Genomic DNA, 25,706 nt, shown 5'->3' with positions numbered 1-25,706 from the left:
AGTGTGACATTGTTGCCGCCCATAGCATTGAATGCAAGGGAAGCCAGCGAGCATTTGGCATCCCTTGATAAAAAAATAGCGTAAATTGAGTGAGCTCAACTGTGAATGGTCCTGGCGCACCAAAAAAAAAAGTGGCAAGGGAAGCCGATTTGCCTTCACACCAATCACATCACCAGAATCCAAACGTCATTGACAGCAAAAAATTGAATTGTTGCATCTCGTTGCGTTATTGTCCTCCGGTGGCTGGCTAGCTAGCTAGCTAAAATCGGACCATTCCTAAATTAGCCATGGATGGAGATAGGGATTTGGACTTGTGGTTTTACTTAATTCTCCGTACTGGCCAAAGATTAATAACGGCAATTCTGATTCAACCATAAATGTATACATTGTGCCCCTGGCCTGATAGGATGGAAGTTCAACATGTAGCTAGATGTAGTAGGCCTGGCGCATCGTTGCAATGAAAGGAAGTTAGGCTAGCAAGCAAGCATTTTAGCCAGGTAGCCCAGGACAACAAAAAGCTAGGCTACTGTATGACAGAGTCATAGACCGTTTAGGCAACATGAAAGAGAAGGATGCCATTGCTGGCGTTTCTCTACAAGTTGGGTGAGTCGACATGTTTTTTTTTTTTTAGCTTCCCCAGTGATTTTACCCATGCACCGCTACTGGTGAAATGATTTAAGTGTGCAACCAAAGAATGTTCACTGATTTGGGACCATTCCGAGGGGAAAAAGATGAGGTGTAAAACCCCAGAGATTATGCACTACATTATCAAATGAATTTAACACCACCTCAGGCCACGGTGGGAACAATAGGAATATCATTATTTTAGGGTTTAGTGTCGTTAATTTCATATATTTTGAAATCTTCTGTCACTGGTATAAAAGATAGGACTATGTCTACACAATGGATTGTGGCAGAGTAGAAAGCGTGGAAATAGTATTGCTGGGGGCAGGGCCTAATAGGAGAACCTAGAAAGTGCATCACAGTAGTCTCACATTTCCCAGAGCCCTCTCCTTCTCAGAACAGTCTTGTCAATACCAGCCACACTCCACTCTGACACACCACTCCTCCTTCAGTGAATAAATTGATTTAGTTCAGGATTTCTGTCAGAGACAGAGACATGTACTCTAGGTAAACACATTTAGAGCGGGGGAGGAGAGGAGAACGAAAAAGAGCTTGATCTTGCCCATTATCAAACCCAGAGCAATATGGAGTGTATTTACCTATCAGAGGGAAAGGTGGAGCTACACTTCAGTACTACCATATTGCTTATAGCCTACCTATCCTATTCTTTCAGATCTACACAAGTGCTTAGGGGGTAGGGCACAGCCAGGGGTTGTTTCTGGACAGGGCTTCTCTCCCCCCTGCTGTCTGTCTGTTTGTTAATGCATGGGCTGTGTAATGTAATCCTCTCCCCAAGTCCCCTTCCAGCACTCACTGTGAGTCCTGGCTGACAACCTCCATGTCTAATGCATGCTCCATCATAGGGCCTTCAATAATCAACCCCCTCCACTTTCCCCATTCTCACTACTCTTTAAAGCACTGTTATGATGACATCATGGAGAGTGATGACAACTCCTCACAGCTTTAAACCCTAGGTAGAGTAGGCTATACTCTACTTTGATGATGACCTCAGGAGGAGGTGAACTCAGGTCTACACACACACACACACAGAGAAGGGTGTACAGTACACACTCATGAAAGTCACACGACTGTCAGTGTTTTGGAATGATGAAGTACCGTGGAGTCTATTTCCTACTAGCCTGGTTCTCAGTTCTTATCCAAGTCAATGTTTCTCACTTCATTGTAAGACAGAACTCACATCCCCAGTGTTGTGATCAATTAAGACTTACAAAAGTCCCGTGTAGCTCTGTTGGTAGAGCATGGCGTTTGCAATGCCAGGGTTGTGTGTTCGTTTCCCACGGTGGACCAGTATGAAAAAAATAAATAATTATGCACTCACTAACTGTAAGTCGCTCTGGATAAGAGCGTCTGCTAAATGACTAAAATGTAAAAAATGTAAAAGTGATCTGAATGAAAAGCAGATGCAGATGCTGGACTTAGGAGAAGTGGCAGTTTCCAAACCCCAATGTTGGAATGTATTTTATGGATGAAACTGACTGTCTATATGAATAAAATAATTAGGGGGTACTGTTTCACTGTGTGTACAAGTGGGTAACCTGTACAGGTGTGAGGTGTGAAATGGAAATGTGTTTTTTGCATCTCCCACTTCCCCTGAGACACCCTCGTAGAGTGGGGTCACCGCCAGGGGATCAGCCATTATTGACGGTGACCCTGGAACAATTCGGGTTAATTGCCTTGCTCAAGGGCAGAAGGACAGATTTTACATTGTCGGCTCAGGCATTAGATCCAGCAACTTTTCGATTATTGGCCCAACGCTCCTAGCCGCCAGGTTACCTGCCGCCCCAACTAAACCATTACAACGTTTCTGCATCTACCTCTCCCTAACAAGCAACATTTGAAATGTGTTCGACCCACTTGTGGCTTTGAGTCAGTGACTCTTGTCACGGAGTGAAATTTAAATTGTCTCTTCTCTCTTTCAGGGAACAAATCTCAGAGGGAGGAGCTGGACTCTATCCTCTTTATTTTTGAAGTAAGTTGCTGTACCTTTCTGTTCTGAATGATGATGATGCCCTGTCTGATGTCTAGTGACATTTCCAGCCATAGACATGGATCAGATCTGTCTCTGTGGTTACAGCATTCAACCTGTTTACTCAACTCTGCATTTTACTGAGGGGAGGGGTCAACACAGTTTCCATGGTGCTGATTAGTGGTGGGGGGGAAAGAAATGATACAGTTACATATCGGGATATTATATTTGACGATATATGGTATAGTTTTGACAATAAAAAAAATATATATTATTTTTGCGCTAGTTTATTTACTTGCACCAAAACTCCAGTATTTTTCTTTCATAGCTTGTTCTCCATCTTCTTTTTAAATAGGGAGCCAATTTCTTCTCTTGTCCCTCTGCAGCAGACATATGGTGAGCAATATGTTTGGAACATCGAATCGCAATAAAATCACAGTATTTAATTGCAATACGTATAGAATCGTGAGAATCGCAATGCGTATCGTATCGGCACCTAAGTATCGTGATAATATCTTATTGTGAGTTCCCTGGCAATTCCCAGCCCTAGTGCTGATTCTACCTGCCTGCCTACTTCCTGAATTCACCTCAAATAGAAAAAGAAAGCATGTTGTTAAGGATTAAATAGACCCAGTTAAATAGTTTTTCACCAGTGTTGAAGGCAACACACAGAGATGGCAGAATTCTTGCTGTGTATTGTATTAATGAGTTTTTGGAGGTTAAAGTCCCCCACCTTGTTTCCTCACCTGACTGAAACGGCAGCTCCAGTTTCCAATATAAACAAGCAGCTCTCCAGTAACATTTGCTCATGGCAGGGCTGGCTGGGAGTCTCTGGATCAGGAAGAGTGGTTAAGAGAGGAGAGGAGCAGTTTGGTCCTTTCAGTGGGAATGGAGTCTGTGAGGGGTAGGGCCAGAACGATACCAGTATCGCGATACTCGTTAATATTGTGGCAAGGAAACCACACAAGAAGTGGATTTAACTTCTTTAGGAAAACAGCCCTGATGTTGGAAACAAACATCATGTTGTCATCTAGAGTCACATTTATTTCCAAACTATAGCACACTATGTTACATATAGCATGTTTTTAAAGGACCAAAGAGTTTGGTCTGCTTCGTGTTTTCATTTTTGGCATGGAAAAAATATTATCATACTGGTATCATCACAGGGAGTGTTCTTCTCACTTTGTCAATAGATGTCAGTCTAGCAGGGCAGGACAGAGGAAGATTATCCCAGGGCTGAGGTGTGGACATGGGTCTACTGGTATCTGTGTGAGATCTAGGCTAAACGGTGTCAGCAGGCCTACACTCAACTCTGTCAGAGAGCTACCCAGGCATCCTCAATCAGTCCCCTATATTATCATGTTTCACTGCGTTTGGCTTCTTATTTGCACACAAACAACACACACACACACACACACACACACACACACACACACACACACTGTTACTGGTGTGAGGTGCAGAACATGCTGTATGTGTCATGTGCTTATTGGCATGCTGGTATTGCAGGTGTATGCAATGTCCTCTGTATGTTATTGACACAGTAGGCTGCTCAGTCTTTCTCCTGTATTGACTGTTGAGTGAGAACTTTAACAAACTGAGTTCAAACTCATGGAATAAGCTCATAGAAGGTTTCAAAGGTGTGCACAGGTTTGTTTTCTTCTGTTCTCAAGGGAGGGCATGTGCCTGTTGTCGGGCTCTTGATTCTGTGCTGTGTCTTTGTACTCACACACTTCAATTTGTATACATTTGTATGATGACATCTTGTGCTGTGAACTGCAATGGCCCTATTTGCAGTGGCAAGTCCATATCATTAGTTTGAGTTACGAAAATCAATCAACCATATAATAAGCACCAGCCCCAGACAGCACAGAGCTGTGTATGTAACTGGATGGCTGCAGGGACAAAGCCATTAGTAACACCACCAGGCTTTGTGACACACTTTTAATGCTGTTTGACAGATGGGCTAAGAATAAAGAATCTCTGCCTTCAATATCCCACTTAATGAATTCATCCCTGTACGACTTCAGATTCCTCACTAAAGGCAGCAAGCTACTAGCTCCAATTGCCTCAGCTCTCCATGGAAAGATGAGAAACTAGACTACAGGCTCCCCATCCATCAAACTAAGACCCCATGTCGGGGCCTGGTTGACGTGTCTCCAGTGTGTTATTGTTTTGATCTGGCTATGCTGTGGGGATTACCTTACTGTCACCGTGGTACGGTATGTGACCCCTTTGACCGAGACAAGACGGCGCCTACAGACATGGTCACCCTGTTTCTAGCTCTTAGCCAACTTTACAGTATTTAACATTTTTCTGTGTTATTTCTTACATTATTTGCTGAGAACGTTTCTTGCATTATTACCTACAACCAAAAATAACTTTGGGGAATTTTTAAGCATTTCGCTGCACCTGCGATATCATCTGCAAAATGTGTGTACAAGACCAATAAAATGTAATTTGATTTGTTTCCAAGGGTGGCTGGGGGATCATCCCCCGTGTAGCGGAGCCTGCTAGAGCAGTAATGGGTGGCTGGAGGGGGTGTCTTTTGTTCTTCCCGAACCCAGCATCCCCCACTCCACCACTGCAGTAACCCGCCAACCCACTACCTCCCCGTTCTCTTTGTGTCTGGTGCCACTGAGACACCCGCCACAACAGATTGCGCTGTTGCACTATTGTGTGTGTGTGGGTACTGTGTGTGGGTACTGTGGGTGGGTGTTTGGGGTGGGTGTGTGTTGTGTGTAGACCAGAGTAGGATGAGGTGCAGACTGAGAACCTGTATTCTACTCCACATAATGTCATGGCATACCTTTACATCTGCCTTATAATTCACCATAATTCACCACATGTAAACATTCAGTTCAATAACCAGCCTAATGTCTGTCCCTGAAAATATAACTTATTCAGTTCATGTTTTGAACAACCTATTGGCGGAACAATCAATGCCTTTCTCTTTGATTATCTCACTCACGTATCTATTGCAAAACAGACCGATTCTGCTCAGCCAGACGCATCACATTCAAAGTCAACCATCAGAGGAGATGCCACAGTCGGACATAAAAGCAGAGGACAGAGGGTGGCTAGCCTGCATGACGCTGCGTGTTTGCTAAGTCATGCTTTGAATACCACCTTTGTTCAACTTGATAAACCCTGCCTGCCTCCCATAAAACACTCGCCTGCCTTCACACTCAGATGGGCAGTGAGCATAATGACTGCTTTCTCCCAGCCTTTGCCTGTTCTCCACATCACATCCTCACTTTGCCCCCACTGCCAAGAGGGAGCAGGCTTTGGCTAGGCCACTGCAGCTGACACTACAGACTTTAGAGTAGGCACACACTGACTACACAGTATCTGCCCTTTGTCTACAAGTGGGCTGATCAGTTAATAACGAGGTCGTTGCAGTAGTTCACGTAACGGGCTCACACCAGATTTAGACGCTTTAGGTCAGGGTTATAAAATTATATCTGTGTGGGCTTCTTGCTGTCAATTTACAGTCTACAAATTATTTGTCATTATGTTCCAGCCCCCTGACCATCTGCCCAAGAAGAAATTGATGATACAGTGGTAGCAATACATGGTTATAAGACAGAAATGCCAAAGGTGGAGGTGTGGCCGTTTTTATATTCAGAACCACATTCCTGTAAAGCTTAGAGAGGATCTCATGTTAAATACTGTTCAAGTAATATGGCTACAGGCTCATCTGCCTCACCTAAAGCCCCTTCTGGTGGGAAGCTGCTATAGACCAGCAAGTGCAAACAGTCAGTATCTGGATAATGTGTGAAATTCTTGATAATGTATGTGATATCAACAGAGAGGTATATTTTCTGGATGATTTTAAATATTGACTGGCTTTCATCAGGCTGCCCACTCAAGAGAAAGCTTCAAACTGTAACTAGTGCCTGCAACCTGGTTCAGGTTATCCGTCTACCTACCAGGGTAGTTACAAACAGCACAGGTATGAAATCATCAACATGTATTGATCACATCTTTACTAATGCTGCAGAAATTTGCTTTAAAGCAGTATCCGAATCCACCGGATGTAGTGATCACAATATATTGGCCATATCTAGGAAAACTAAAGTTCCAAAGGCTGGGCCCTAATATAGTGTATAATGTCATACAATACGTTTTGAAGTGATTCCTATGTTGTTGATGTAAATAATATTTATTGGTCCGTGGTGTGTAATGAAGAGCAACCAGATGCTGCACTTGACACATTAATGAAATTGCTTATCCCAGTTACTAATAAGCTTCCACCCATTAAGAAAATGACTGTAAAAACGGTTGAATCCCCGTGGATTGATGAGGAATTGTTAAATTGTATGGTAGAGAGGGATGAGGCAAAAGGAATGGCAAATAAGTCTGGCTGCATAACCGATTGGCAAACGTACTACAAATTGAGATAAAGAGTTACCTGTCTAACAGAACACAGAGGGCGTTCTTTAATGGAAGCCTCTCCAACATAATCCAGGTAGGATCAGGAATTCCCCAGGGCAGCTGTCTAGGCCCTCAGATCCTCAAAAAGTTATACAGCTGCACCATCGAGAGCATCGTGACTGGTTGCATCACCGCCTGGTATGGCAACTGCTCGGCCAACGACCGCAAGGCACTCAGAGAGGGTAGTGCGTACGGCCCAGTACATCACTAGGGCCAACCTTCCTGCCATCCAGGACCTCTATACCAGGCGGTGTCAGAAGAAGGCCCTAAAAATTGTCAAAGACTCCAGCTACCCTAGTCATAGACTGTTCTCTCTGCTACCGCATGGCATGGCAAACGGTACCGGAGCGTGAAGTCTAAGTCCAGAAGGCTTCTTAACAGCTTCTACCCCCAAGCCATAAGACTCCTGAACAGCTAATCATGGATAACCAGACTATTTGCATTGCCCCCCCCAACCCCCTATTTTACACTGCTGCCACTCTGTTTATTATTTATGCATAGTCACATTAACTCTACCCACATGTACATATTACCTCAATTACCTCGACTAACCGGTGCCTCCGCACATTGACTCTGTACCGGTATCCTCTGTATATACAGTGAGGGAAAAATGTATTTGATCCCCTGCTGATTTTGTACGTTTCCCACTGACAAAGACATGATCAGTCTATAACTTTAATGGTAGGTTTATTTGAACAGTGAGAGACAGAATAACAACAAAATAATCCAGAAAAACGCATGTCAAAAATGTTATAAATTGATTTGCATTTTAATGAGGGAAATAAGTATTTGACCCCTCTGCAAAACATGACTTAGTACTTGGTGGCAAAACCCTTGTTGGCAATCACAGAGGTCAGACGTTTCTTGTAGTTTGTACACATCTCAGGAGGGATTTTGTTCCACTCCTCTTTGCAGATCTTCTCCAAGTCATTAACGTTTCAAGGCTGACGTTTGGCAACTCGAACCTTCAGCTCCCTCCACAGATTTTCTATGGGATTAAGGTCTGGAGACTGGCTAGGCCACTCCAGGACCTTAATGTGCTTCTTCTTGAGCCACTCCTTTGTTGCCTTGGCCGTGTGTTTTGGGTCATTGTCATGCTGGAATACCCATCCACGACCCATTTTCAATGCCCTGGCTGAGGGAAGGAGGTTCTCACCCAAGATTTGACGGTACATGGCCCCATCCATCGTCCCTTTGATGCGGTGAAGTTGTCCTGTCCCTTTAGCAGAAACCCCCCTCCAAAGCATAATGTTTCCACCTCCATGTTTGACGGTGGGGATGGTGTTCTTGGTGTCATAGGCAGCATTCCTCCTCCTCCAAACACAGCGAGTTGAGTTGATGCCAAAGAGCTCGATTTTGGTCTCATCTGACCACAACACTTTCACCCAGTTCTCCTCTGAATCATTCAGATGTTCATTGGCAAACTTCAGATGGGCCTGTATATGTGCTTTCTTGAGCATGTGGACCTTGCGGGCGCTGCAGGATTTCAGTCCTTGTCGGCGTAGTGTGTTACCAATTGTTTTCTTGGTGACTATGGTCCAAACTGCATTGAGATCATTGACAAGATCCTCCCGTGTAGTTCTGGGCTGATTCCTCACCGTTCTCATGATCATTGCAACTCCATGAGGTGAGATCTTGCATGGAGCCCCAGGCCGAGGGAGATTGACAGTTATTTTGTGTTTCTTCCATTTGCGAATAATCGCACCAACTGTTGTCACCTTCTCACCAAGCTGCTTGGCGATGGTCTTGTAGCCCATTCCAGCCTTGTGTAGGTCTACAATCTTGTCCCTGACATCCTTGGAGAGCTCTTTGGTCTTGGCCATGGTGGAGAGTTTGGAATCTGATTGATAAATTGCTTCTGTGGACAGGTGTCTTTTATACAGGTAACAAGCTGAGAGTAGGAGCACCCCCTTTAAGAGTGTGCTCCTAATCTCAGCTTGTTACCTGTATAAAAGACACCTGGGAGCCAGAAATCTTTCTGATTGAGAGGGGGTCAAATACTTATTTCCCTCATTAAAATGCAAATCAATTTATAACATTTTTGACATGCGTTTTTCTGGATTTTGTTGTTGTTATTCTGTCTCTCACTGTTCAAATAAACATACCATTAAAATTATAGACTTATCATTTCTTTGTCAGTGGGCAAACTTACAAAATCAGCAGGGGATCAAATACTTTTTCCCCTCACTGTAGCCTCCCTACTGTCATTTTATTTTACTGCTGTTCTTTAATTATTTTGTATTTTTTACTTATCTATTTTTTACTTAACACTGTTTACTGCATTTTTGGTTAAGGGCTTGTAAGTAAGCATTTCATACATTAATAAAAAAAAATCAAAATGTATTAACCACATGCCACTGGCTTTGAGTAAAGCCAGTGTGTCTATGTATGCGGATGACTCAACACTATACACGTCAGCTACTACAGCGACTGAAATGACTGCAACACTTAACAAAGGGCTGCAGTTAGTTTCAGAATGGGTGGCAAGGAATAAGTTAGTCCTAAATGTTTAAAAAAACTAAAAGCATTCTATGTGGGACAAATTATTCACTAAACCCTAAACCTAAACCACAACCTTGTAATGAATAATGTGGAAATTTAGCAAGTTGAGGTGACTAAACTGCTTGGAGTAACCCTGGATTGTAAACTGTCATGGTCAAAACATATTGATACAATAGTAGCTAAGATGGGGAGAAGTCTGTCCATAATAAAGTGCTGCTCTGCCTTCTTAACAGCTCTATCAACAAGGCAGGTCCTACAGGCCCTAGTTTTGTCGCACCTGGACTACTGTTCAGTCGTGTGGTCAGGTGCCACAAAGAGGGGAGCACGGCTGGCCATTGGATGTACACAGAGAGCTAACATTAATAATATGCATGTCAATCTCTCCTGGCTCAAAGTGGAGGGGAGATTGACTTCATCACTACCTGTATTTGTGAGAGGTATTGACATGTTGAATTCACCAAGCTGTCTGTTTGAACTACTGGCACACAGCTCAGACACCCATGCATACCCCACAAGACATAACACCAGAGGTCTCTTCACAGTCCCAAAGTCCAGAACAGACTATGGGAGGCTCACAGTACTACATAGAGCCATGACTACATGGAACTCTATTCCACATCAAGTAACTCATGCAAGCAGTAAAATTAGATTTTTTAAAAACGATAAAAATAAACCTTATGGAACAGTGGGGACTGTGAAACAACACAAACATAGGCACAGACACATGCATACACACTCACGATAACATACGCACTATACACACACGTACACATGGATTTTGTGTTGTAGATATGTGGTAGTAGAGTAGAGGCATGAGGGCACACACTTAATGTGTTATGAAATCTGTTGTGAATGTATTGTAATGTTTTTTTTAAATTGTATAACTGCCTTATTTTTGCTGGACCCCAGGAAGAGTTGCTGCTGCCTTAAATACAAATACAAATTACAGCAAATGTGAGTAGGTGGGGAAGCAACAGTCGAGAAACGCTGTAGAAGAGTGGCACTCATTACAGTATGTCTTTTTTTTTTTTGTCATTTAGCAGACGCTCTTATCCAGAGCGACTTACAATTAGTGAGTGCATACATTTTTCATACTGGCCCCCCGTGGGACATGTGTGTAGGTGGAAGTTCTATAAAAACACTCTAGACCTCTGTCGTCATTATTGTCACAAGACCAGAGCTCTGTGGTCACATAGCATGAGTCCCAGACCCACTGACCTATGGTTATTTACCCTCCCTCATGGCACTGGTGACAGGTCAGTGGACAGCACACCAACCAACATGAGTTGAGATCCAGCCCAAAAATTCACTGGAACATTTCAGGAAATGGAGGCAAAGTAGGCAAATGAGTCAGGAATGGGTTTAGGCTGTCCTAGGGGTTATGGGACTGGCTGTGGCCCTGTGACCAGGTTAGAGGTTATAGGACTGGCTGTGGCCCTGTGACCAGGTTAGAGGTTATGGGACTGGCTGTGGCCCTGTGACCAGGTTAGAGGTTATGGGACTGGCTGTGGCCCTGTGACCAGGTTAGAGGTTATGGGACTGGCTGTGGCCCTGTGACCAGGTTAGAGGTTATAGGACTGGCTGTGGCCCTGTGACCAGGTTAGAGGTTATGGGACTGGCTGTGGCCCTGTGACCAGGTTAGAGGTTATAGGACTGGCTGTGGCCCTGTGACCAGGTTAGAGGTTATGGGACTGGCAGTGGACCTGTGGTTCTGTGACTAGGGGACCTTATAGCAAAGTGTGTGTGTCTGCTTCCCCAGTCTGAGTCTCTGGGCTGCAACCTGATTCTGGCCCAGCCATCCCCAGCCATCTGTCATCCAGCCCCAGACTCACCACTCTGAGTTCAGGCCTGCTCTGACGTCCAGACTGGGAAAGCCACTGTCTATGTCCAGAATACATTCTTCAATAAGGTGGTGCTCAGAACTGAAGTGATTGATAAACCTTATTTGGATGCAACACCCTATGGCAATATTCCTTTTGGTAAATGAGCGTAGTTAGAAACGTCCAGCTCTGTGAGCTACATTGGTGTTGTTTTTCTTCACTATGTTTGTGTCAGTCCACTGAATATTCACATCAGGGGACTGACTCAATGCTTTTCTTACTGCACTAGCCCTGGACTGTGTGTGTAGACCCTTAAGACTTACGCATCTACTACAAGACCATGGTGCTTGCCTACAGAGCTGTGAGGGGAACGGCACCTCCTTACCTTCAGGCTCTGATCAGACCCTACACCCAGGGCACTACGTTCATCCACCTCTGGCCTGCTAGCTCCCCTACCTCTACGGAAGCACAGTTCCCGCTCAGCCCAGTCAAAGCTATTTGCTGCTCTGGCACCCCAATGGTGGAACAAGCTCCCCCACGATGCCAGGACAGCAGAGTCACTGATCACCTTCCGGAGACACTTGAAACCCTACCTCTTTAAGGAATACCTGGAATAGTATAAATTAATCCTTCTAACCCCCCCCCCACCCCCCCATAAAAAAATAAATTTAAAAAAAGGGTGGTTGTCCCACTGGCTATCATAAGTTGAATACACCAATTTGTAAGTCGCTCTGGATAAGAGCGTCTGCTAAATTATGTAAATGTAAATGTTATGAGTAGGGAAGTCTACACTCCAGTCAGTGCTGTACTAGTGAGACAGGACGGTAATCATGTTATGAAGGAAAGAAGCCATGGAGGAGAGGGGAGGGTTGAGGACAGGACAGCGCTTGGCTCTCAATATTTGCTAGTCTTAGCCATCACTCACAGGGCAGTACGATTGGCCGTGATTGATGTCAGTTTAAGTGTTCAGTGCAGAGCCAGACCATTAAAGTGCTGGGTATGTAAATTGTCCAAGTAGGTCATGAATAAAATAATGTCAACCTGTATCATGCTGCCCATCAGTACCTCTCCTCGGCCTCTGTCTTTGGGCTAATGGCCTCAGCTCCCCCTTGGTGCACATCAAAGTTGGAATAGCTTAATGCTTTTTATTAGCTTGTTATCTACTAAATGCTTCAGGACAATGAACATGTACTGTACATACGTTATGTTGTTTTCGTCCCCTCCTGTTTGGATTAGGATTGACAGATCTTCTGCAGGAGACTGTTCGTGTAAATGTTATGGTAATTTAGGCCTACTCTACTCACTATGTAGGTTGGCAGTGTACAGTCGTGGTCAAAAGTTTTGAGAATGACACAAATACTAATTTTCACAAAGTCTGCTGCCTCAGTTTTTGATGATGACAATTTGCATATACTCCAGAATGTCATGAAGAGTGATCAGATGAATTGCAATTAATTGCAAAGTCCCTCTTTGCCATGAAAATGAACTTAATCCCAAAAAACATTTCCACTGCATTTTAGCCCTGTCACAAAAGGACCAGCTGCCATCATGTCAGTGATTCTCTCGTTAACACAGGTGAGAGTGTTGACGAGGACAAGGCTGGAGATCACTCTGTCATGCTGATTGAGTTAGAATAACAGACTGGAAGCTTTAAAAGGAGGGTGGTGCTTGAAATCATTGTTCTTCCTCTTAACCATGGTTACCTGCAAGGAAACACGTGCCGTCATCATTGCTTTGCACAAAAAGGGCTTCACAGGCAAGGATATTGTTCCTAGTAAAATTGCACCTAAATCAACCATTTATCGGATCATCAAGAACTTCAAGGAGAGAGGTTCAATTGTTTTGAAAAAGGAATCAGGGCGCCCAGGAAAGTCCAGCAAGCGCCAGGACCATCTCCTAAAGTTGATTCAGCTGTGGGATCGGGGCACCACCAGTGCAGAGCTTGCTCAGGAATGGCAGCAAGTAGGTGTGAGTGCATCTGCACGCACAGTGAGGCGAAGACTTTTGGAGGATGGCCTTGTGTCAAGAAGGGCAGCAAAGAAGCCACTTCTCTCCAGGAAAAACATCAGGTACAGACTGATATTCTGTAAAAGGTACAGGTATTGGACTGCTGAGGACTGGGGTAAAGTCATTTTCTCTGATGAATCCCCTTTCCGATTGTTTGGTGCATCAGGAAAACACCTTGTCCGGAGAAGACAAGGTGAGCGCTACCATCAGTCCTGTGTCATGCCAACAGTAAAGCATCCTGAGACCATTCATGTGTGGGGTTGCTTCTCACCCAAGGGAGTGGGCTCACTCACAATTGTGCCTAAGAACACAGCCATGAATAAAGAATGGTACCAACACATCCTCTGAGAGCAACTTCTCCCAACCATCCAAGAACAGTTTCGTGACGACCAATGCCTTTTCCAGCATGATGGAGCACCTTGCCATAAGGCAAAAGTGATAACTAAGTGGCTCGGGGAACAAAACATCGAAATTTTGGGTCCATAGCCAGGAAACTCCCCAGACCTTAATCCCATTGAGAACTTGTGGTCAATCCTCAAGAGACGGGTGGACAAACAAAAACCCACAAATTCTGACAAACTCCAAGCATTGATTATACAAGAATGGGCTGCCCTCAGTCAGGATGTGGCCCAGAAGTTAATTGACAGCATGCCAGGGCGGATTGCAGAGGTCTTGAAAAAGAAGGGTCAACACTGCAAATATTGACTCTTTGCACAAACTTTATGTAAATGTCAATAAAAGCCTTTGACACTTATGGATCTTCAGAGCTCTCTCTTGCACTCTCCTCTTGCGCTCTTCTCTCGGCTCTCTTCTCTCTCTCTCTTCTCTTTCTCTCTCTTCTCTTCTATCTCTATCTCTCTCGCAAAGGAGCACTGTGCACAGGGAATGTATTATACTTCAGTATACCATAGTAACATCTGACAAAAATATCTAAAAACAGTGAAGCAGCGAACTTTGTGAAGACCAATACTTGTGTCATTCTCAAAACATTTGTCCACGACTGTAGACTAGGCCTAATTTGTCATGTGATCCATTGCTGTATAGAGGAAGGCTTAGGCCTACATTTTGTAGGTTGCTATTTTTGTCCAAATGTATCTATTGGGCAACAGTCACTGGATTTTTTAAAGATATTCTATGAAATGTAATTCAGGTTAGTTTGACTTTAACTTGGAGTAAAGAGAAATAGCCTATGTGGAGGGGATGAAAAAATAAAAAAATATGTGAATCTGATCAGATTCGTAATCATTAGCTTGAGGAAGAGCTGCAGTGTATTGTGTTGTTGCCAGCTACTAGTTAGAGAGTAGAATGAACACATTTGTTAAATGTCTCAATAATACAGTATGTGCTAAATTGCACGTCTAATAAACTTGTTAAAACCAAATGTAGATACAAAAATAACTCCCTTTGTTTGGCTACTTAGGCTAACCAATAGGCCTACAACCAGACTACTATTTGATTGGCTATAGGCTATATTATCATCAGTTGAGCTCTATCTAGTTCTACAAACAGGGCTGTTGATTTGGTGGCCATGTAATCCACTGTTGTTTACACTTTGGGGTTGGCTTGGAGACATCCACTGTGTGACTGACTGGACATTTTACTGTCTCGTTATTTCATTTAGTTTAGTTCTAGTTTTTGTCCTGCTAATTAAGTTAATCCAATATTTTACAACACAAGTTCACGTGTTATGATTGATATGGGTCAAAACAGTTTAGTTATTAACAGTGAACTTTGATTTGCCCTCTAGTCACCTGCTTGTACTCTCTGGGCTGTGATGTTCACATGCCTGCCATGCCGTTTACTCATAAACTCCACTGTGACTGACTGCCCTGTAAAAACCTATGTCTCTGTTTTATATGGCTGGTTTGAGAAAGTTTACTATTTTCTTCCCCCCCCCCCCTCATTGTTGTGTCAAGTGAAGCTTCAATCAGTGGCACAATGATAGTCTGCAATGTTCTCCTGAGGGTGTCTGTGAATGCTGGAAAGCTCTTGTGGGCCACCTCTGGTAGAAGTGTCATGTTCACCCTGTGGCTGGAAACCTAAGTGTGGATCATGTAAATGTGGTTGGAGTTGGAGGCGTCCCTCAGTAATGCCCCATCTTTATGCCTGGAGTACAGCTCCAGATTAGAGTACTGTGACTCCGTCGGCCCACTTCGCTCAGCCCCTTTGTCAGTCTCACAGCGCTTCATATCAACCAGTAAAGTATCATTGTTGCGGCTGCCATTCCCACCACCACAGGGAGTCTCCTTGCTTCTGTGCCTCATTCCCTGCTTATCCCTGGAAGAAGGGTGGGTGTTATTACACAAACAGATGTGCTGTACTCCAAACGTGAGATGAGTTTTGGAAGCCACTAAGTCTCAGCATAATGTGGTGTGGCTGCTCTCCTCTTGGCCACTGATCCAGTCTCTGGTCTCTCTCTCTCCGGCTGTGGAGACGTGCTCTGCAAGTATGGACTCTTCCTTTCTGCAAATTCAGCTCACGTGCTGGTGAGGACTTAATCTTCAGAGCTCTCTCTCGCACTCTCCTCTTGCGCTCTTCTCTCGGCTCTCTTCTCTCTCTTCTCTTCTATCTCTATCTCTCTCGCAAAGGAGCACTGTGCACTGGGCTTTAGATCTCTAAATTGGAAATGGTATTTGTCTTATTGGGTCGATGATGAGTGGTGAACCAAGTGGTTCATCAATTACCCACAATGCACTGGCCATTATCTGACAGGCCGCCACACACAGCGGAGTCCTCGCTTCTCATCCCTCTCTCCCCCTATCCCTCTCATCCATCCATCCCCCCTGGCTCTTTTCCATCCCCAAGTTAACCCGTCCCTCAGTGGAGGAATAATGATAGCCTACTGAAAGGTCAGCACGCTCTAATTGAGTTGTGACTACTGACTGACTGACGAGGCTGCTATGCATCTGGGCTGCGTTTAGGATGTATGGCTGAGCAACTTGTCAACAAAGCCAGGCGTGTGGTGTGTGAACATCATTGTTTCACAGTTTTGGATCGAAGCACCACATTGAGTTGTTTAAAGATTATCGAGTAAATGTTCTTTCCTCTACCTTTGTGATCAGGTTTCTTTGCTCTGTCTCTGTGACTGTTTTGCCATAAGTGATTGGTCTGTTTGGAGATTTTGCAAATACTTACACATTATTTCTCATATTTTCCAGAAAATTCTGCAACTTCTACCAGAAAAAATCTACAGTCGATGGCAGTTCCACAGTATAGGTATGTACCACTGAATTTCTAAGTTTGTACTTAGAGTACTTTAGCTTCCTTGAATCGGCCTACACTGGCAATGTTTGCATTCTTCTGCATGGGTACAGTAGTCAAAATCCTGTTCCCTCCCCTCCTGCTGCTACAACCACCAAAATAAACCATGGAAGCACAGATTATCAGCACAACCACGCTTAAACGGTTTGTGTAAGAAGAAAATAATTAGTTGTGGAAGGAGAAGTAAATGAAAAATGCAAATGAGAGCCTAATTTGAGATGCAAATTGGTAATTGAATTATGCTTCGCTCGGTTTCAGCCTCGCGAGCAGGAGGACCCTCGTAAACAGCGATAACCTCAATTATAATCTTCTGTTTTCAGTCCTTTCTATGCTAAAGCGGTGAGGTAGAGATTGCAGCCGCTGATCACCCCTGGGGCTTATTACTCCAAATATGGAGGCTCATCCCCCCTCGGCATCCCCCAAACACGCACCCTGCTCCCCGGTCCACAAATCACCAGCTAAAACCTGTCTCCTTCCCTAGCCTCACCCTTTTAGGAACGTCCCCCTGCTGCTTGCAGCACACATCATAATTCAGCTGATGCTATTCTGTGAGATGGTCTGCTGGGTTGTGTGGGTGTTTGAATAGAATGCTTGAAAGGTGAAACAGCACCACTGTTCGCCCCAGGCGCATTTGTTAGTGTTTTTGTTTTCCTGACTAAACGGAGGTGAGGAGCATCCAAATGGAGGTGAGCAATGTGGTAAAAAAAATTTGCAGTACATATTCTGCTTTTCTATCATGTGTGCAATGATGTCTGAGGGGAAAAAAACTGTGTTTGTTGTTTGCAGTAACTTCTTTGTGGAGGAAGGCCCTAAAAATTGTCAAAGACTCCAGCCATTCAAGTCATAGACTGTTTTATCTGCTACCGCATGGCAAGCAGTACCGGTGCACCAAGTCTGGAACCAACAGGACCCTGAACAGCTCTACCCCCAAGCCATAAGACTGCTGAATAGTTAGTTAAATAGTTAACCAAATAGCTACCTGGATTATCTGCATTTCTGCACTAACTTTATGGACTCATCACATGCTGCTGCTACTGTTAATGAACTATCCTGTTGCCTATTCACTTTAAGGAGTCACCTCTCACCTAGATAACTGCCTACTATTGACCCTACTGCCCAAAGTGGGTAGATGACAATGCTTAGAATTAGCAAGGAGGGCCGGGAGCTGTGGAACTCCTACAGTCAGATCCAGTAAGACAGGCCCCAGTGGTGTGTTTTTGTGATCCCTCCGCTAGTGAAACAAGCATTTACACAGACCATTACCTGGTGGAAAATTGATCTCGCTCAGTCTTCCTCACTCCGTCTCTCCTTCCCTCTCATTTCCAATCTCTTGGAGCCTAGAAGTTGGGATTGGGAAGCAATTTCTTTCTTTATTCATTTAGCCAACACAGGGAACGTCATTGATTTAACCTGATGAGCGGAGAACCAGGCATTTAGCAATCAGAGTATTGTCTCATTTGATTACCACAGACCTGATTGGCTTCATAAATGCACACCAGGCAATTGATGTTCATTTTCATCAGGAGAATGAGCAGCCTTCCCTCCCTGACTGGTTTATCACCACCCCCAAGGTCAATATGTATTGATGGAACAGACAGACTTTCTTCTCTGTGTTAAGTGTAGCTCAAATCAAATTGTATTTGTCACATGCTTCATAAACAACAGGTGTAGACTAACAGTAAAATGCTTAGTTACGGGTCCTTTTCCAATAATGCAGAGTTAAAGATAAAAATAAATAAAAAATAGAAATAGTGACATGAGTAATACGTACACAGTGAATAACAATAACGAGTAAAAATAACATGGCTATATACAGGAAGTACCAGGTAATAACATGGCTATATACAGGAAGTACCAGGTAATAACATGGCTATATACAGGAAGTACCAGGTAATAACATGGCTATAGACAGGAACTACCAGGTAATAACATGGCTATATACAGGAAGTACCAGGTAATAACATGGCTATATACAGGGAGTACCAGGTAATAACATGGCTATACACAGGGAGTACCAGGTACTAACATGGCTATATACAGGGAGTACCAGTACCGAGTCGATGTGCAGGAGTACGAGGTAATTGAGGTAGCTCTGTACATATAGTAGGGGTAAAGTTACTAGGCAACAGGATAGATAATAGACAGTATTAGCATTGTGTGTGAATGGAGGCAGTATGCATGTGTGCGCGTGTTGTGTGTGTGGGCCTATGTGTGTTTGTGTGTGTGTGTTGGGGTGTAAGTATTTGTGCGTGTGTGTGTGTGTGTGTGTGTAGAGTCCAGTGTGTGTGCATAGAGTCAGTGCAAGAGAGTTAGTGCAAAAAAGGGTCAATGCAGGTAGTCCAGGTAGCCATTTGATTAGCTATTCAGCAGTCTTATGGCTTGGTGGTAGAAACTGTTCAGGGTCCTGTTGGTTCCAGACTTGGTGCACTGGTACTGCTTGCCGTGCGGTGGCAGAGAGAACAGTCTATGAATTGGATGGCTGGAGTCTTTGACAATTTTTGGGGTCTTCTTCTGACACCGCCTCAGGGCTCTACAGTGCAACCATTTTACTCGCATATGCGCCTAAATATTTTGCTGTGCGGTCTCTAATTTTAATTAAGAGCATCAGTGCGCCTAGAAAAAAATCACCAAGATGATGATTGCCCCTGAGTACCATGGAGAATACACTGAGCTCAGATTCATGACCGTCATGCTTGCACCATTGCTACAAAGAAAACGCCTAGTTGCCTCAAATACATTTCTTTGTGTGCTCCTAAATACTTCAACTTAGGCGCACACGTGCTCCTTGTAAAGAAAGGTCAGCGTAGGGTCCTGCTCTGGTATAGAGGTCCTAGATGGCAGGGAGCTCGGCCCCAGTGATGTACTGGGCCTTACTCACCACCCTGTGTAGCGCCTTGCGGTTGGTTGCCATGCAGTTGCCATACCAAGCGGTGATGCAGCCAGTCAAGATGCGCTCAATGGTGCATCTGTAGAACTTTTTGAGGATCTGAGGGCCCATGCCAAATCTTTTCAGCCTCCTGGGGAGAGAGGTGTTGTCGTTCATTCTTCACGACTGTGTTGGTGTGTGGACCATGATAGATCCTTAGTGATGTGGACACCGAGGAACTTGAATATTTCGACCCGCTCCACTACAGCCCCATTGATGTGGATGTTCAATGTGCAGAGCAGTGTCTAGTATCTGTAGTACACATCAAATGGAAGATATATCTGTTCTGTTGGTGTCAGGATTGTTCTGTTGTTCATGCTCGCTCGCTTTCTGTTTCAGGTTCTATTCTGAAAAAGCTTTTGCACACTGGAAACTCATTCAAGGTAAGAATTGTTGTGCATTTTCTCACACAATCCCTTAAATGTTTCTCACACATTACTGTGAAGGAGACAGAGCAGTCTGATCCAGTCCTGTGTACAGTAACCTTTCCCCTGTCCTCCTGCCTGTAGATCAGATGTGAGGGCATCCGTCTGTTGTTGCTGTGGCTGCAGGCCCTGCAGAATAACTGTGCAGAGGAGCAGTTCCTCATCTTCGCCTGCCTGGTGCCAGGCTTCCCTGCCGTGCCCTCCACCAGAGGACCCTGCACCCTGGATACCATCATCTACAACCCTTTCTCCAACCCACCCGATTGTGAGACCCCTCAACGTCAACCCCCCTACAGTTGACTGTAATTGTCTGGGTCCTGGGGAATTACACTGATTATTTCATGAAATAGGCTGCTGAGGTGAGATGAAGGTTGTCCTCACTCCTCAGAAAGTTTTGTCATGTGAGGTGAAATGTGTATATTTTGGGATGTCAGCACTCAGTTTGTTTGTTTGACCTGACGAAGATCCGTTTCGGATCGAAACGTTGTCAATAAAGCGGTAAATTGGGAGCTTCAACAGTGTGTGGTCCTTCTTTATTAATAATATTGTGTTCATAGTGTTCATCAGTGTGTACCTCTCTCTCTCTTTCCCTCTCTCTCTTTCTCTCTGCGCCACAACAGCCAAGGTGGTGCCTGAGGAAATCACCCCACTGGTGCCAGCTGTGCCAGGGGAGAAGCTGGCAGACGACCAGACCTGCTATATCCTCCAAACCCTGCTCAAGTTCATGGTTGTTCAGGTGAGGCTCCTGCTACAAGACAGTCCTATCTAGACAACTAGACAATGTGGCCTTGGTCGAATACTTTGAAAATGCATGATCCAATCAAATTAGGTCTTTACTGGAAAACAAAGTAAGGGATCCAGTACAAAGCTTGTATGGGGCTCTTGTCTGGCTGTGTAGTGACTCTGTGTGTCTCTGTGTGTCTGAAAGGCGTCCAGTTTAGAGTGGAGGAACAAAGACAACCAGGACACTGGCTTCAGGTTTCTCTTCAGTCTGTTCAAGAAGTACTACCTTCCCCACCTCTTCCCCTCCTTCACCAAACTCACCAACCTCTACAAGCCGCTTTTAGGTAGGTGTGTGTGTGTGTTGGGGGGTGGGGAGATATCATCTTCCTCCATTGAACCAGTTCTATTTTGTAATTGCAGCAACAGGCCTTTACCAAATCCAAAACTTACTACAGTAAATGCACACATATTCCTGAGGCCAGGCAATTTAGATGTATTGTCATGAACCTGAAGCTTTTCTCCATTTCCCCTGTTGTAATGATGTACTCTCGTTCTAAGGGTGAATTACATATTTTTTTTTGTGCTAATTGCCAGTTAATTCAAAGGTATTGATCCCATGTTTAAAAGGGGTTTCTTGATGAATTATAGTAATTTAAATCCTTTGAAACAATAACCTGGTCCATGAGGCTGTGGTTCACTGTAGTTATCAGGGTTCGCTCAGGTCAATGACTTTGTGTGCTGAATTACATATTTTCATATGATGGCCAGTCTTAGCTGACATTGAAACCTAAGAGAGCAGTACTTTTGAATCTTGTGAAATTATCCCTCCACTTTCTGTCTCTAACGCTCTCCTTTTATCTCCCCCTCCCTTTCTAAACCCTCTCTCTCTCCTTGTTTCTGTCTCTCTCTGTCTCTCACAATTATTTGTGGGTCTGTGTAATCTAAGGCAAATATGTGTCTCTAATATGGTTTGGAATAATTCTCTCTCTCTCTATCTCTCTATCTCCTTGTTTATCTCTCTCCTCCTTCTCTCCTCTTCCCCAGACCTCCCTCACCACAGACCGAAGCCTCTGTATGTCCCGGTGACCCGTAACCACGAGAGCACGTTCTGTACGAGGGACCAGTACCTAGCTCCCCGCGTTGCCTTCATCACCTGGCTGGTCACCTTCTTCCTGGAGAAGAAGTACATCAGCACCGCCACCCCCAGCGCCAAGAACGGGACGAACGATGTCATCCCCAAACTCATCCAGGTAGGTCTGCTGTCATACGCTGTACTGTCACCCAGGTTCAGTTTGAGACCATGCAGAAAAGATTGGATGGTCAATTCAAAGGAGAGGTTTGGAATAATTTTAATCTAACAACAGTTGCTTTTGTGTTTGTGTTAGTCTTTATGATTTATAGTGGAATCCAGCCCTAAACCCTCTCTACCTCTCACTGGTACCCTGTCCAAACCCTGCCTGTGCTGTGTGTTCAGACTGTCACTGCAGGCGGTAGCAGTCAGGAGAAGGAGAGGGACAAAGATCGTGGTGGTAGTGAGGGGGAGCCCAACGGCCCTACGGAGCCAGAGAAGAGCCACTCTAACAGTAGCACGCTGTCTGACCGGCGGTCCAGCGACTCTAGCCTGTGCAGCATCGATGAGGAGCACCGCAGCGTCTATGACATGGTGCACGGCATCCTGCTCTCCACACGGGACAACATCAACTTCGTCAACGAGGTCTTCCACCAGGTACAGCCCGCAGAGAGATGATGGCGAAGAGTTTCCAAGTGTAAACAATGCTTTTCTTCTGCAAGGGTAGTTTTAGTTGTGAAGCTGATTTCCCCTTGTACTCCACTAGCTTTTAAACATGATGCTGAATAGGAGACCATGTGCTATGTTATTAGTTGTAGTGTACTGCTGTCTAGTGGAAAGACACTATCACTACATCAAAGCTATCATCTTAGAGTTGGAGCAAATTAAAGAAACAATTGTAACGTTTGTCTTTAGCAACCACATCTGCTTTATGCCATTTAACAAACACCTTATTACTCTCATGATCCTGAAAATAAATGTATTCATTATCCAATACATCTGGCCATTATTTTCTCTTGTATAATACTGTGTAATAACTGTCTGTATCATCCTGCTCCAGGCCTTCCTGTTGCCCTCCTGTGAGGCGTCAGCGACCCGGAAGGTGATCAAGGTGTACAGGAAGTGGATCCTGATGGAGAAGCCAGGCTTCATGACAGAGCCAGAGAAGAGCAGACAGGCTGAGGTGGAGGAGAACCCTGAGCAGCTGCTCATCACTGAGACTGACAACACACACACACAGGTAATGTCAATGATAAACACACAAACACACACACACACACACACACACACACACACACACACACACACACACACAGCACAACAAGTCAGTGGACACACACACACTAAAATTAACTCAGAAATTGTCATTGAGAAGCACACTCACTTTCATACACATGTGCTGACTGGACGGTCCTGTCCTCCGGCAGATGTTGGAGAGTCATGGTCACAAGCGTTCGTCCAGTTGGGGCAGAACATACTCCTTCAGCAGTGCCATCAGCCGTGGCTGTCTCACTGAGGAACAGAACAGAGACATCAAGGCTGGCATCCAGCCCACCCTGCAGGTATGTACGTGTATGTACGTGTGTGTACGTGTGCATGTGTGTGTTTGAGAGAGTGTGAGTGTGTCTTCTGTATTTTATAACCTCTTTGTTTTTACCTCTTACTGTGGCCAGCAATGTGTTTGTATCTCGTCAACCCTGACCATAGTTTATGTCATTGCTCTTTCCCCAGGTGTTCCTGACCAACTCTGCCAACGTGTTTCTGCTAGAGCCGTGCCAGGACGTGCCCAAACTACTGGACAACCAGGTGGAGGTGTGCAAGGGGGTGCTGAGCATCTACCGCCACATGATCATGGAGCAAGCCATGAACACACAGACATGGTACAGCAGTCAGCACCTCATACACGTACTGATATAAACTAAACAGTGCAACAGCTATATACTGTGTATTGTGTACACCCACTGGTTTAATGCAATCATTCTAAACCAAGCTGTTGCTTGTACCTGAACGACCGTATTACCAGACAGACCTGGACAGTCCCACTGTGTTGTCTACTGATCTACTGATACACAATGATGGACCATGATGGACTAATGCCCGCTGGGGTGTGTGTGTCTGGTGTGTGTGTCTGTGTGTGTCTGTGTGTGTGTAGGCAGCAGATGCTACAGGTGCTGCTGAGGATCACTGAGGCGGTGATGAAGAGGCCTCAGGAGAACCAAAGAAAAGAGCCCTTCGCTGAGAGCCTGGCTGCCATCCTCTTCAGGGTCAGTCTGTCTGGGGATCGTCCTATGGCTCCTATATCCTCTCTTACTGTTAAGAGAGTTGTTCTGATACCTCTGTTAGAGGAAGTCCTACTAAGCTACTGGAAATGGTTGTTGCCCATGATGTTAATATAATATAATGTGGTAACGTTCAGGGGCGTCATGCACCCCAAAAGTCTGAGGGGGCACAAAGTAAGTGAGGATGGCTGGAGGGTGGTCCGGAGGGGGGCTAGGCCCCCTGTCCCTAAGTTGGAGAATTTAGCATTGAAACTGCTTTTTCCTGCAATCTAGAGCCATAATCATTATGCTTAATTCTATGTTTTAAAAAAATTCTGTTTTTCTGCATATTTAAGCATACCTCTTGAGTCGTCTGTATCCTCCTGACAGGTGGTTCTTTTTCAAAGAAATGAAATATGCTTCTCTGCATCTCTGCTAAAATCTGGGTAAAAGATTGAAAGGAATGCCTTATTCATTTAGTTATTGCTTGCTTTTCTAAAGTCTACCAACCTTGCCAGCAGGCATGCCAGCTAAGACAGTTAGACAAGCTAGCTACTCTAACTTGATTGATAGCCTATAATGAAATGGCTTCTTGGGAGCTAGTTATGAGATTGGGAACAATATGGGCTAGCTAAAACCAACTTCATAAAATTGGTAAGGGGCTACTAGTATTACTGGGGAAAAACTCAAATATGTTATTTTTTAAACAGTACAAATCTGCCTCCTATGGGTAACGTTAATGTTACAGCTATAATGGCTTGTTAGTTGTTAGTGTTTGGATTCCAAGCCAATGAGAACCAGCTGTCTGGCCATGATGATTAATGTGATCTGTTTTGTGTGGCCATGTATATCCTCCCCCAGACGATCATCGTGGCGTGGGTGCGGGCCAACCTGTGTGTGTTCATCTCCCGGGAGCTGTGGGACGAGCTGCTGTCTGTGCTGTCGTCTCTGACAGGCTGGGAGGAGCTGCTGACAGAGTGGGCTAGCATCATGGATTCTCTGACCACTGTCCTAGCCCGCTCCGTCTACGGCCTGGACATGAGCAACCTGCCCCTGGACAAACTCAGCGAACAGAAGGAGAAGAAACAGAGGGGACGGGGTAAGGAGGCGGGGGGCGAGAGAGATGGATGGAGGGAGAGAGGGAGGGAGTGAAGGAGGGATTTATGCAGGGATAGCGGGGGATAATGCAGTATAAGCCTCAGTTCAGATAATAAAGCAGCAATGGTAGAACTCAAGATTCAGTTTCTCTTTTTTATTTTGTATTTATATTATTTGTGTGTCGGTCTCTCTCTCTGTCTGTCACTCAGGAGTGGTCCAGGACTCCCAGAAGGCAGCAGCAGTGGCCAGGTCCTTCTCTCTGAGCTTGAGGACCCAGGGAGACCAGCAGGGGGTCCAGGAGCCCATGAGGTTCCGCAGCGCTACCACGTCAGGGGCCCCCGGCGTGGAGAAGGCCCGCAACAATGTCCGACAGAAAGCCACAGGTGAACACACACATTCTACTATAATGAAGTTAAATTTTGCCAGTGCCAAATACAGATCTGTTGAATCCCTCTGACACTCCAGTGTTTGATAGATTTGCCACCCACACCAGCTGTAGACCAGACTCTCTATTGACTCCACAATGAGTCTATATTAAAGCAGGTCATGTCATGTGTGTGTTAGCCCAG

At 44.8% G+C, this 25,706-nt stretch overlaps 1 protein-coding gene across 5 annotated transcripts in view; it reads left to right on the top strand.

Annotated features, from left to right (window-relative positions):
* LOC121539172 (ral GTPase-activating protein subunit alpha-2-like) overlaps positions 1 to 25,706 on the top strand; it is a 166,279-nt gene that overhangs the window by 39,268 nt on the left and 101,305 nt on the right. For all 5 annotated transcript variants that reach the window (XM_045207507.1, XM_045207505.1, XM_041847480.2 and 2 more), the window contains exons 3-16: positions 2,565 to 2,614; positions 16,536 to 16,593; positions 19,904 to 19,947; positions 20,074 to 20,254; positions 20,610 to 20,725; positions 20,918 to 21,056; positions 21,757 to 21,962; positions 22,187 to 22,438; positions 22,842 to 23,021; positions 23,209 to 23,343; positions 23,513 to 23,661; positions 23,934 to 24,045; positions 24,901 to 25,138; positions 25,347 to 25,520. In XM_045207507.1, coding sequence (XP_045063442.1) covers positions 2,565 to 2,614; positions 16,536 to 16,593; positions 19,904 to 19,947; positions 20,074 to 20,254; positions 20,610 to 20,725; positions 20,918 to 21,056; positions 21,757 to 21,962; positions 22,187 to 22,438; positions 22,842 to 23,021; positions 23,209 to 23,343; positions 23,513 to 23,661; positions 23,934 to 24,045; positions 24,901 to 25,138; positions 25,347 to 25,520 — 2,034 coding nt within the window. The remainder of the gene's footprint in view (positions 1 to 2,564; positions 2,615 to 16,535; positions 16,594 to 19,903; positions 19,948 to 20,073; positions 20,255 to 20,609; positions 20,726 to 20,917; positions 21,057 to 21,756; positions 21,963 to 22,186; positions 22,439 to 22,841; positions 23,022 to 23,208; positions 23,344 to 23,512; positions 23,662 to 23,933; positions 24,046 to 24,900; positions 25,139 to 25,346; positions 25,521 to 25,706) is intronic.

Source organism: Coregonus clupeaformis, chromosome 25 (assembly GCF_020615455.1).
Source record: "Coregonus clupeaformis isolate EN_2021a chromosome 25, ASM2061545v1, whole genome shotgun sequence".
NCBI classification, from domain to species: domain Eukaryota; kingdom Metazoa; phylum Chordata; class Actinopteri; order Salmoniformes; family Salmonidae; genus Coregonus; species Coregonus clupeaformis.
The sequence above is the reverse complement of the archived record's forward strand: the minus strand, read 5'-3'. Positions and strand labels throughout refer to the sequence as shown.